This window comes from Microtus oregoni, unplaced genomic scaffold (assembly GCF_018167655.1).
Source record: "Microtus oregoni isolate MIOR12 unplaced genomic scaffold, Mior012 000054F_ref0000373, whole genome shotgun sequence".
Taxonomy (NCBI): domain Eukaryota; kingdom Metazoa; phylum Chordata; class Mammalia; order Rodentia; family Cricetidae; genus Microtus; species Microtus oregoni.
Window position 1 is genome coordinate 13,478,534 of NW_024543830.1, and position 13,967 is coordinate 13,492,500.

At 38.7% G+C, this 13,967-nt stretch overlaps 1 protein-coding gene across 1 annotated transcript in view; it reads left to right on the forward strand.

Annotated features, from left to right (window-relative positions):
- Nucleotides 1–309: 309 nt before the first annotated feature.
- Nucleotides 310–13,967, forward strand: part of LOC121437885 (acidic mammalian chitinase-like) — a 15,386-nt gene continuing 1,728 nt past the window's right edge. Inside the window, exons 1-8 of the mRNA XM_041638000.1 lie at nucleotides 310–334; nucleotides 1,501–1,530; nucleotides 2,417–2,618; nucleotides 7,946–8,002; nucleotides 8,872–9,037; nucleotides 12,740–12,864; nucleotides 13,045–13,168; nucleotides 13,453–13,638. Of these exons, the coding sequence (XP_041493934.1) occupies nucleotides 310–334; nucleotides 1,501–1,530; nucleotides 2,417–2,618; nucleotides 7,946–8,002; nucleotides 8,872–9,037; nucleotides 12,740–12,864; nucleotides 13,045–13,168; nucleotides 13,453–13,638 (915 nt within the window). The remainder of the gene's footprint in view (nucleotides 335–1,500; nucleotides 1,531–2,416; nucleotides 2,619–7,945; nucleotides 8,003–8,871; nucleotides 9,038–12,739; nucleotides 12,865–13,044; nucleotides 13,169–13,452; nucleotides 13,639–13,967) is intronic.

The window sequence follows — 13,967 nt, forward strand, 5'->3', positions numbered from 1 at the left end:
TGAAGAGGTGTTTGTCCACACAGGGAAGTGCCAAAAAAGGTATTAAGTCTAAAGGTCACATTTAATGGATGTCCTACATGCCCTTCCTAAAGGAGACATGGTGCTATTCATTTGACAAGAGGAAGGAAAGGTGATGACATTGATGACAGAAGTAAGCAACCAAATCTGATGAGGAGATCTGTGAGTTTAATGATTAGTAATGTACACATCTTGGATAAACACTGTCCATTTAGAAACCCTTGTGATAAGTGGGCACTCAGATGGTATAAAAAGCCATTCGTGGCCTGCTTGAGCAGTACTGAAGTCACTATGGCCAAGTTCATTCTTGTTGCTGGTGAGTCTGTAGCCTTGCCTTGTGTCTGTCTTTCTCAGGATCTTGCAACCATGAAAGAGTCATTACACTACAACTCTATTCTTTTCCTTCCTTTCTTCTCACTGCAAGTGTTCTTCTTTCATACAATCAGTCTTTCTCTTGTTTTCAAAGCTCATGCTACTAGCATGGCCACAAAAGCAAGTGTCACTAACTTTCAGTAATTGTCTTTCTCTTTCCTGTCCCATCCAGTCATTTTTCCACACTTATCTTCCTGCACGACCTGTTTTAAATGATATTATGTTCATTTATTTCTTTGTGACTTAGAACTAACTCCTTTGGGGTAAAAATAGCATGATCCACATAGAGCCAAGCAAAGTTGTCTTTGCTCTGCTTTTTTTCAGGATTATTTCTTATTTATCCTTTATAGTCTTGGTTAGGTGATGATGACAAACATGTCCCTCTGAGACATTCAATCCAAGTGGTGGATGAAGTAGTTGTTTAGACCCAGTTCCCATCTAAAGCTTGCTATCTGCTTTAAATTTGTGCTTTAGAAACTTTGTTTTTTGTCAAAGACTTTTCAAAGGGATACGAAACCCAATGTATAAAAGAAGCAGCGGCCCACTTCTCTTGACAGTGTTCAAGCTTGTGGTTCCAGTACTCAGGTGACACAGGCAGGAGGTCCTCCATGTCAAGGCCAGATTGGGCTGTAGAGTGAGATGATGCCTAAAAGAAAGTGCTCTATTGAAGCCAAGGAGCAGCTTCTGGAGGCTTGCATCATACATTCTCTAGGAAAACTTCTCTGAAGATGCTTCTAACATATTCCTGCTGCTCGAGTCACTTCTGTGGAGGATGTCTTATCTGTTGAAGTCCTGAGCTCATGTTAGCTCTGGAAATGAGACACATCTGATGCAGGGTCACTGAGTGCAGTGAATTTGGAACAATTTCAGTCAGCCCTGCTTTGTAGATAGTAGACTTACAAAAAAATTTTATGACTCAGAATGAAGAAAAGGGTGATGGGTATTTTTGATCAACTGGTAAAGTGTAGGTCAAAGAATGTTTACTGAAAAGTTCGCCCTTTTACACAAGTCACAACACATGGCAAGCGGGATGAACCATAAGGCTCTAGAGTTATATTTGAGAGGATTCAAACAGCTGGTTCAGAACAAATGTGTATTTTCTCTCACTAGGTCTGGCCCTTCTGCTGAATGCTCATCTGGGTAAGTCACTAATTCAATGTTTTATTGTTGACAAAATGATTAGCTACGCTAAAACTCAAACACCTGAATTTACATAAAGAGATTTTCTGATTAATATAATTAAAAATTACACCCTGTTGAAGTCAGACTTCTTTCTTTGTGGGACCACCAGCTCCCCAATATTAAAACTGAGACTTATTATTAATTATGGGAGCTTGGCCTTTTGCTTAGGCTTATTACCAACTAATTCTATAATTTAAATTAACCTGTTTTTATTAATCTACATTCTATATGTGGCTTTTACCTGTCTCTCCTTCTGTATGCCTGACCCATTCCTCAACTCACTGGCATTGCTCTTGCAGGTATATTCTAATGACCTGCATTTCCCCTTTTGTCCAGAAGTCCTGCCTTTCCTTTCCTGTCTAGTTTTTGGCCATTCAGATTTTTTATTAAAACAATCACAGTGACACATCTTCAGACAGTGTACAGATATCCAACAACACCACAGTTTTACTCTATTTGGGAAATAAAACAAGACATAAAACATAATAGAAAGAGAGAGATGGGTTTGTTTTGTGGAGGAGTAGACTTTTATCTCAGTCGTTACTACTAGCCTCTATAGCCTGACAACTTAAGAGTTATTAAATTCTCATTCACTGAGCTTCATGGAACCACTGGACTCGAAGGACTATGAGTATTCTATCGTAGAAGAAGTCTAAGATTTTCCAAACTCTCACAAAGAATATATACCATTTCTTAACTCATCTGTAGGAGTGCTCAACTAGTCACCTCCAGCTGGAGATCAGGCTTATGGGGTGGGTGGGTGGGGACTAAGCAAAGCACAAACTTTCATCATAGTTAAATGATATCTATAATGGAGCATCATCCTTATTTTTGACCACCACAGGGTCTGCCTACAATCTGGTATGCTACTTCTCCAACTGGGCCCAGTATCGGCCAGGCCCGGGTCGTTTCACACCTGATAACATCGACCCTTGCCTGTGTACTCACCTGATCTATGCTTTTGCTGGGATGCAGAACAATGAGATCACCACCATAGAATGGAATGATGTAGAGTTCTACAAAGCTTTCAATGACCTCAAAAACAGGTAAAAGAAAGGGGTAAATATCTAAATTAGAATCATTTGGTCCAGTTGTTGCCAAGTCCCGGTTTCTTTGAAGATTTTACTCAAAATTGACTAAAACAAGTCAATGTTTATCTTCTGTCTGTCTATCTATCTATCTATCTATCTATCTATCATCTATCTATCTATCTATCTATCTATCTATCTATCTATCTATCTATCATCTCTATATCTGTCATCTTTTACTTTTAAAAATCAATTTTAAGAATTTGTAGGATGTATTCATATCATATTACTACGTTCTCAATATTCCTCAGATGCTCTCGTTCTCTACCTATACAACTTTATTGTTCTCATCTTTGTTCCAAACTCACGTAGTCTAATTTGTGCTGTCTATATATTCCTAAGTGTGTGGGGATTAACTGGAATATTGTTTGTCTACAAGAAGTCAACCACTCTCACAGAACCTATCATTTGGCACCAGTGCTTCACTAGAGATGCGACCTTATGCCCACCCTCTCTTTCCATGATAGTATTTAGTCTGGCTTGAGATCTTGGATGTCTTGTGCAGGCTGTTCCGCCCGCAGTGAAGTGTATTCATATGTGCAACTTCCCTGTTATTTCTGAAAAACACTTTTTACTGTAGTCCACCATCTCTGCTTCTTTTTACTCCCTCTTCTGTGATATTTCCCTGTTTGATTTATGGCCTGGTCCACATGATCAAAGTTATAGATGCATTATTGTCAGGACCAAGAACCTGTGGATAAACAGGTTCTTTTGATTTCATGTTGATACAAATGGTTTTCAAAATATGATACAATGCTATGAATTGTAGGCCCTATGTTGTAGAGATAAGCTCTGAACTCATTGTTTTTAACTCACTCGAAGTTTGTATTGCTTTCCAACATTTCTTTAATCCTTCCTCTGCTTAAACATTATAACTTCAGAATCAGTTGTTTCTTCATTTCATTATATTTTATTTTGTCATGTTTAGCTATCTTTTAGAAGCCTATTCTTTTCTTTTTTTCCTTAAAAAATTCTGCCTCCTCCCCGCCTCCCTTTTTCCTCCCCCCACTCCCCACACCCCACTCCCCTACCTCTCCCTCTCCAGTCCAAAGAGCAGTCAGGGTTCCCTGCCCTGTGGGCAGTCCAAGGTCCTCCCCCCTCCATCTAGGTCTAGGAAGGTGAGCATCCAAACAGGCTAGGCTCTCACAAAGCCAGTATATGCAGTAGGATCAAAACCCAGTGCCATTGTCCTTGGCTTCTCAGCAGCTCTCATTGTCCACCAAATTCAGAGAGTCCGGTTTTTTTTTTTTTTTTTTTTTTTTTTTTTATAATTTTTTTTATTAAGAAAAGAAGAAAAAAAAACATAAACAAAAAACAAGTTTCCACCTCCTCCCAGCCTCCCATTTCCCTCCCCCTCCTCCCACCCTTCTCCCCCTCCTCCCACCCTTCTACCCCTCCCCCCACTCCTCTCCCCCTCCCTCTCCAGTCCACAGAGCAGTCCAGGTTCCCTGCCCTGTGGTAAGTCCTGGGTCCTCCCCCCTCCGTCCATATCTAGGAAGGTGAACATCCAAACTGGCTAGGCTTCCACAAAGCCAGCACATTAAGTAGGATCAAAACCCCGTGCCATTGTCCTTGGCGTCTCATCAGCCCTCATTGTTCGCCATGTTCAGAGAGTTCGGTTTTATCCCATGCTTTTTCGGTCACAGTCCAGCTGGCCTTGGTGAGCTCCCAGTAGATCAGCTCCACTGTCTCAGTGGGTGGGTGCACGCCTCGTGGTCCCGACTTCTTTGCTCATGTTCTCCCTCCTTCTGCTCCTCACCAGCTGGCCTTGGTGAGCTCCCAATAGATCAGCCCCATTGTCTCAGTGGGTGTGTGCCCCCCTCGTGGTCTTGACTTCCTTGCTCATGTTCTCCCTCAGTCTGTACCTCATTTGGACCTTCTAATAATAGAAAGGGAGTGAATACAGAGAGAAGATTAAAGGTGAAGGAGTGGGCGTTGTTGAGGGGGATAAACAATAACCAGGGTATATTGTATGAGAATGGAATCTATTTTCAATAAAATCAAAAAGATAAATTTCTGCCATCTACTTCTAAGAGTTCAAATATTTTAGATACTCCTTATAACTGGGATCTTGTATTAGTTAAGCTGTGCCTTGTTAGTTTCAGTTAACACATCTTCAAAGTTATAAATTTCGTTACAAATGACTGATTTATTCTTTTAAATACTGAATAACATCATAAATTGCATATCATAGTATATAATTTTTAAAAATTCATTCTTTTTTTAGACATTTACAGTGATTATGTTCTTTAAATAACTAAGAATTATGCTGCATTGAATATTGAAGTGCTATTAATGACAATATAGCTTATCTACTCTGGTTTTTGATAAAATCTACTCTCAGTAGTGTTTTAGTTTGGATTTCTCTTATGAGTAATGGGTCAACTATTTTTACATATCTTTAGGACATTTATACTATTTTTTGAAAACATCTACTCAGGGTCTTCTTCCTTTTACAATTAGGTTGTTTTCTTGCTATTGAGATGAGTTCTTGATATATTTGGGATAGCATCCTTAGTAAGATAAATGGTTTGCAGATATTTTTTCCAATTTATTAAGCTGAAAATCAGTTTACTTCAAGATCCAGTCAATCACTCATGGGTATATACTCAATGAATTGTAGGTCAAAGATTATGTGCCTGGGTTGGTGTCTATGTTTGTGTTTCAGTAGCCTGCAAAGTACTTTCACACACCAAAGAGACTAGGACACAGGGTTGAAGGCTATATGGGGGCACCAGCTCCACTTCTCCATGTTTGATGAGATGTGTGGATGTTTTCCTTGGCAATGGGTTGCCTCTGTTAGTTTGTTGAGAGTGGCCTTTTGTTTTAGCAACATCTTGGTGGGTATTTTGGGATTTCAATGGGATATCCTTGGGCAACAACTCAATTGAATATAACCAGTCCTACCACTGAATACCTTACCTGGCTAAACTGTTGTGATATCATATGCCCCATTATTAGGAATACTCATGAGCGTTACTCTTATAGATTTGAGAAAATTTCCATTTTATTAGGTTCCTACCCAATAACCCAAAATTCCCCTCCCTCTTCTAACTGTGTAATTGGGACTTTTTAATCTCCTACCAGTCAGGTCCCAAAGCATGGAGACTTTCTTAATTTTGCAAGCTCAGTCAATAGCTTAGGCTGGTTTCTAACTAGCTCCTAGAACTTAAATTATCCCATTTCTACTAATTTGCATGTTGCCACATGGCCCTTGGCTTGTTCACTCATCTACATGACTTTCTTACTCTGTGTCTGGCTGGTAACTCTTCCCTTCTTTATCCAAAAATTGTCTCTGCCCTGAAAATTCTGCCTGCCTGTTGGCCATTTAGCTTTTTATTAAACCGAGCACAGTGACATATCTATACACATATCTCACAAGAGACTTCTCAATTATGAAAGCTTGGCCAAAAGTGTAGGCTTGCTTCTAACTAGCTCTTAGAACTTAAGCTAACCATTTCTATTAACATATGTGCTGCTTCATAGCTCATGGCTTGTTACCTTATCTCCCTCATCACCTACTTCCTCTGTTTCTGGCTGGAAACTCCACCCTTCTTCTTCCCAACGTTCTCTCTGCCCTGAAAATCCTGCCTAGCTATTGGTCACTTTGTTTTATATTAAACTATTTACAGTGACATATCTTTACACAGAGTAATCAAATATTTTGCAACACAGCTGTCTCTTCCCACAAGCTTCCTCTCTATCCCACATCTCTCTTACATGATTTCCCCACTCCCATCTTCAACCTTAACTTGCCCACAAAACCTATTCTATTCTCCGTCCCAGGAAGATGCCTTCATCTACCGTAGAATCCTCTTCTTTACATAACCTCTCTGTGTCTATGGGCTGTAGCATGGTTATCATTTACTTAATTGCTAACATCTTCTTATAAGTATATAAATCCCTTATTTGTCTTTGTGGGTCTGCGTAATCAGTGCGATTTTTCTAGCTCCATCCATATGATGCACATGTTGTGTCCTTTTCCTAATTCCTTATTCCATTGTAGTGGAGTAGTGTTTTTCTTGAACTATACATTTTTCTTCACCCTTTCATTCCTTCCTTCCCTTCTATCTTCTCGCATCACCCCACACTGCCAAGTTACTCAGGAGATCTTGTCTTTTTATCCTTCCTATGCAGATCCATGTATGTCTCTCTTGGGGGTCCCCTTTGTTGTCTTCGTTCTCTGGGGTTGTGGCCTGTAGGTTGGTTTTTCTTAGCTTTCTGTACATAATACATTTGTCTTTCTGGGCCTCGTTTACCTCACTCAGTAGGGCTTTTTCTAGATCCACCCATTTGCCTGCAAATTTCAAGATGTCATTATTTTTTACTGGTGTGTAGTACTCTATTGTGTAAATGTACCATATCTTCTTTATCCATTCTTCAGTTGAGGGGTACATAGGTTGTCTTCAGGTTCTGGCTATTATGAATAACGTTGCTTTGAACACAGTTGAGCACCTGTCCTTGTGGTATGGTTGAGTATCCTTTGGGTATATACCCAACAACAGTATTGCTGGGTCTTGAGCTAGATTATTTCCTTATTTTCTGAGAAATTGCCATACTGTTTCCCAAAGTGGTTGAACAAGTTTTCACTTTAACCATCAATGGAGGAGCAGTCTTGAGATAATTAGAAATACCAAATATTTTCATTACAGTTTATAATGACAATATTACAGCTAAGAAGTAGCAATGAAATAACTTTATGTTTGGGCATCACCACAACAAGGGAAACTGTTTTAAAGGGTCACAGCATTAGGAAGGTTGAGAAGCATTGCCCTAAAGTAATATTGTCAGCATCTTAGGAGAAAGGAAAAGAAAGCTAGAGTTTTTATGTCCTCTCACAATCTTTGCACTTAATTCTTTTGATTCAGACATTTCATAATCACCATTCCCATTTATGTCTGTATAGTCAAGTCAATTAATTTATATTAATTTTTACATAGTGTAATAAAGTAATTATATTTTAGTATTATTCAACACTTTATCTGATGAGACAGCAAGGAGGTAATTATGCTTTTAAGTTATATATAGTACAAATACTGTTAGTACAAGACAATAAGACTGAAGAGTTGTTAAATTCTGATTTCTCTGAGGGGCTCTGACCTCATTTATGGTGGTAATAAAGTTTCAGTAGTGGAAGAAAATACCTCAAATAACTCTACAGCAGATAGTATGACACTAACCCTACTCTGAATAGTTTTAGAAGACCCAATACTATAAACAACAAAGTAATTTAAATGGCAGGAACCATGAATTAAAAAATTTCTCTGTCTTGTTTTGCTTTAAAGGAATAGCAAATTGAAAACCCTCTTGGCCATTGGAGGCTGGAACTTTGGATCTGCCCCGTAAGTGTTCTTTAGATAAACAATTGTTCATTAAAAGCAATGTAGTTCAAGCACGGTCCTTGTCTTTTTAGATTTCAAAACTCCAGATGCAAATTAAGGGCCTCCATTAAAGTAAGGTCTAACTTAATAAATTACCATGCAAGTTCATTAATTTTTATCAGAAAATTTTAGGATGATTGTTGTGGCTTTCCTAGGGTTAAATTTGGATGGATGCTTTGGGATGCCATCCTCTGAGTTTTAGTTGCTTGCTTCGGAAAAAGCCTCTTCATAAAGTGTATTGAAGACACAAGGTCTGATGAAGGTTGTGTGTATCTTTTGTCTGTCTTCCTTAAAAAGAAAAAGAAGACCACATATGTGAAGAAGACTTACTTGAATACACATGAACTGGGGGCTTTTATGAAGACACAACATTGTCTGTGAACTAAGTTGGTTAAGTATTGAAAACAATAGGGCCATTTAAAAAAAACAGTCTGGGTTAGGAGTGGGGATGGACATAAGATAATGTGGTTGCTGAGATACTGTGACTGGCAAGAGTAATGAATGCAAAGAGAGAACCCTAGAATGTACTTTAATTCTCAATCAGGTCCTGGACAAGGACTGTGACTAAGAAATTGAACTGCAAACTGTTTTCATTCTTGTGTGTAAAGAATGTCAAGGTCCGCCGGGCTGTGGTGGCGCACGCCTTTAATCCCAGCACTTGGGAGGCAGAGGCAGGCGGATCTTTGTGAGTTTGAGACCAGCCTGGTCTACAAGAGCTAGTTCCAGGACAGACTCCAAAACCACAGAGAAACCCTGTCTCGAAAAACAAAACAAAAACAAAACAAAAAAAATGTCAAGGTCTTATTCTGCTTTATTTTGGTTTCTCTCAGCTTCACTGCCATGGTCTCCACTTCCCAGAACCGCAAGACCTTCATCAATTCAGCAATCAAATTCCTGCGCCAGTATGGGTTTGATGGGCTGGATCTGAACTGGGAATACCCAGGCTCTCGTGGGAGCCCTCCTGAGGACAAGCATCTCTTTACTGTCCTGGTGAAGGTGAGGAAAGTTGGAGGAGGTGGTATCCTTATAACTGAAAATCTATTTTTCCCAAGGATAACTGGGTGCTTGCAAACCAAACATGTCTTAATATTTATGGAATATTAGCAAAGTAAAATTTGTATGATACCATGTACTCCTTGAATAAGCTATATATTGGACATTATACGTTTTTTCCAAACCACAATTCATTTCATCTTGACATTTACTCTATGATATATGTTCACTAAGCATTATGGTCTTTGTTTTACAGATAAATAACTAAGGTACTGAAAATATGTAAGGAAACCGAACATCACACAGATAGTGTCACAAATACCTGTGTTGTCTGTTACTGAGTCATTGCTCAGAACTGTCTACTGTTATTGAGGAATCTATGCTATGTGCAAGTTATTTGGTAAAAGCAAAGCCAAGGATAAGGCAGAATCTTGACTTTAAAGAACACATAGCTGAGGAATGAAGCATAAGCAATAGCTTTAGTATATTTTGATAAATACTGATGTAATAACTGTCTACAGACTCCAAAACCAAATGAGGAGTTACCTGATTCACCTCTTGGGAACAGTCCCAAGGAGCTTTCTAGGTAAAGTGTTGCTGGACCTCACTGAGTAAACTTGGTGTTATCCAATTTAGTGAGGGTGGAAATCACACAAGAGAAGAGAGATTTGTGTGTACAAGTGGGGAATGAGTTTCAAGCCTGTGAAAACAAATAGGTGGCAAGAATCAGATCATGTGGAGACTTTTATATTAAGTTAAAGAATTCTGAACTCACCTAAGGATAATATAGATCTTTGAAAGATTTCATAGCCAATAAATATGACAAGACTTGTAATTTTGGAATGGTTATTTTTGGATTAACTATGACTCATGAATTGTGAGTGGAGAGGCAGGATAAAGCAGGAGTTCAAAGAAGTAAGTGAAGCAAAAGGTGACCAAGATCCCCCTAGTGGCCTTAAGACTGGTGGAAGAAGAGACTAGACAGAGATCTTACAAAAAAAAAAAAACCCAAATATCAGTAAGAATTGGATTTGAAATAGAAAGGATCCCTAGTTTTTTTTTTTTTTTGATTTTTCGAGACAGGGTTTCTCTGTAGCATTTTGGTTCCTGTCCTGGAACTAACTCTTGTAGACCAGGCTGGCCTTGAACTCACAGAGATCCGCCTGCCTCTGCCTCCCAAGTGCTGGGATTAAAGGCGTGCGCCATCACCGCCCTGCAGATCCCTAGTTTTTTGAATTTGAAGACTAATTTTATTGTAGTGAAACTGGTATAGATAAGAAAAATAATAAGACTGTTTAATTTAGCTTTAAATACGAATATGTCACACCTGGAGTAACCATAAGGAATTGAATAAATACCAATCTAGAGGAAAGAGCAATGAACACTACTGAACTCATCAGTAAGTGTATATAATTGTCAAAGAAAAATGAATGGAATGAAAAAAGCAACCGTTATGATGTTTGTCAAATTGTGGAAGAATATGGTAGTGATAAATTGACCCTTTACACCATAGCAATAAGAAAACCTGTTTTTTTTTTTTTTGAGCACATTGGAAGAGGAAGCAGTGATTAGAGGTCCACAAACAGTATAGCAAAGTCGGCTGAATATTGGAGTCGTTTCTGTTTTGGAGAAGTATTTGATGTTCAAGAGTGAATATCTTAGCATGCACCTTCTGGGTGTGTAGTTTCCACCATGTAAATGAGTGAAGTCCTGACTACGCACCTACTAAACACATCCTTTCCTGTCATACAATCTCTTCCAGGAAAATCAAGCCTGTAAAATTGAGGAACACAAAAGTTGAGGTAGTCTTGGTTGATCACAGTTTCATAGTAGGCAGTCTAAGGTGAGGTAGTATTGTGGTTTTGTTTGGCACTTCTAGTTAGCAGTTTGGCTGGAGACAAATCGTTTTTGTTTTGAAATTTCTGGACCAAGCTTGTGAAATTATCCTGTTCATTTTCTGACCTTTCAGTGGCCTCACCACAACATGGGTTTCATATAACAATGTAAATTATTTTCTACATCAATTCATGCATCAGGTGCTGCAGAACAATCCTTTTCTACGCTATTACTCTCATTTGCTAATCAAAAGCTGGTTGGCTGATAGCTAGCTGGGCAGGAAGATTTTGAGTGTGAGAGCCGGACTAGGAGCATTTTGGGAAGAGGAAGGACAGACACAGAGAGTTACCAGAGATAAGCAAAATGAGAATGTTGACCTAGGAAAAGGTACCAAGCATCATGGCTAAACAGAGATAAGAGTTATTTATTAACGAAAGAGTAAGAGTTAGTTAGCAATAAGCCTGAGCTATTGTCTGAGCACTTTTGAATAATATTAATTCTCTGATTTGGCTATTTGGTATTAATCAGTTGGGATAGGATAACATCTGTTTAAAATCAGATCATCAACTGGCTTCATTATAACTTCAATTTTGGGCTAGCAAGATGCCTTAGCAGGTAATGATTTTTGGCAAAACATGAAAAACTGAGTTCAAATTTCTACAGCCCACATTAGGCCAAATGCAGTAACACACACCTGCAATCCAAGGCCTCCTATAGATATGGGAGGCAGAGACATGAGTATCGTCCAACACAGTAGCAAAGAATAAAATAAACTGCCTTAAGGAAGGTAGAAGGTGAGACGGGCACCTATATTGCATACATATATGTGGGGTGTCATTCCTCAGACACCATCCACCTTGTGACAGTTTCTCAGTCACTAAAAATAATGATTGGTACAGGCCAGTTGGCCAGTGAACCCTAGGATCTTTCTATCTCAGTTTCATCAACACCAAGATTAACAAAAATGTGCCACTTTGCTTTGCTTAAACATTTTATGTGTGTTCTGTGGGAACTGAACTCTTGAACCCCGGTCCTTCTGCCTACCTGGTAAGTACTTCATCCACTAAGACATTTCTATAGGCTCACTTTAGTTTTTGTTGAATAGCTCCAAAGATCAGAAATAACACATTTTTTCTTAGTTGAAACATTACAACTATAAATTATAACATCTAATTATTGGCTGCAATTCTGCTCAGTGAAGGAAAAGTGAATAAAACCACTGACATTACAGTGTCTGGGTTTACCTATTGAAGACAGACATAGCAATCTGCTTATATTCTTCTTCTAGTAAAATATTTCATTTTTTAAAACTATAACCTACACAGCAATGTTCAGAGGTATCCCTGGAATGTTCTCTGGTAACACAAATAATGCCATCATCAGAGCTCTACTCAGTGTTCCAAATACATGAGAGTCATACACAATGCAGGTGAACTCACATCTGTCACTGAGTTGGACCTGCCACCCAGACATTGTCCCTTCCTCACTTACTAATTTAGTACTTTATTGAATGATATGTTGGTGTTGTAAGGTGTATGGAAGCAACTTTCTATACTGCTGACAACTAGATAAAGGGCGCCAATGAGAGTGTAGCTTCAGCATGGTGTCATATGGGACCTAGGAACTGGTTATGACACAGACATTAACTTTCTCTGGTACTCTATTGAAAATTTTCAACTGTCATGCATATTGCATAGCTGTAACTTTTAAAATTAATATAATCTGTACTATTGACATTATTAAGATATTGATAGACTAATGTCAGCCAAAATAGTTGAAGTACTTTAGAGAAGAAAGACACTGAAAATATGTATTTATTATATATACATCTCTGAAACTAACTTCAAATATGCTTGCCTTGTTTTACAGGAGATTCGTGAAGCTTTTGAGAAGGAGGCTAATGAGAACAACAAGCCCAGGTTGATGATAACTGCGGCTGTAGCTGCTGGCGTTTCCAACACTGAGGCTGGCTATGAGATCCGTGAACTTTCCCAGTGAGTGATGTACTTATTCTAAACGTCTGTGGGAACTGTTTAAGCACTGCGGTGGTCAGTCTAGAGATGTCTTGCCCTCAAAAGACATTGTTTGTGTACTTGCTTTGGAAAAGGTGTTATTGTCTGCATAGATGTAAGAAACAGTTATCAGAAATGATTTTAAATCTTACTACCTATCAGGTACCTAGATCACATCCATGTCATGACATATGACCTTCATGGCTCCGGGGATGGCTACACAGGAGAGAACAGTTCCCTCTACAAATACCCTAATGACACCGGCAGCAATGCTTACTTCAATGTGGTAAGACCCTACAGGAATAGAGATTGGGAGTAAAGTAAACCATATGGAAATAAGGCCCCCAATTTACATAAGTTCATCAATTGTTCAATTTAGATAAAGATCCTCTTAAGTTACAGGCCATATCTCATGAACTATAACTTCATCAAAAGTTTTTGAAAAGAAAATATCAAGGAATAAATCCATTGGTTATGAACATCATATAATTTGCCTGCTAAAACAGGGAGCTAATATAATTAAATACTGACCACTGACTGTTTGGGTCTTTTACCTAACCTACATTACAGGAGTATACCATGAATTCCTGGAAGAACAATGGAGTCCCAGCTGAGAAGCTCATTGTTGGATTCCCAGAATATGGACACAATTTCCTCCTGAGCAACCCTTCCAATAATGAAATTGGTGCCCCTACCTCTGGTGCTGGCCCTGCTGGACCCTATACCAGGGAGGCTGGGTTCTGGGCCTACTACGAGGTCAGTAGATTGGCTGTCTAGAGCTCTGTGAATTTCACACCCAATATTTTACATAGCCTTCAATTTAGTATCTCCTGGATCTGAATGTTCATTTTGCCCATTACCTACCTGTAGTAAGCAGTTCACTCCTGGTGCTGTATGTTTGGAAAACATACTTCTTTATTTAATCCAAATAATGTTCCTATAAGCAAAAATTTGTGCTACTCAGAACAGTTACATTACATATAAAGAAACAAAACGAACATATTTATCATCCTACTGTGGATTCCAAAATTGTAGTACTAAAATATGGATAAAAAGAATTTGATAAATAACTCACTCTTCGAATG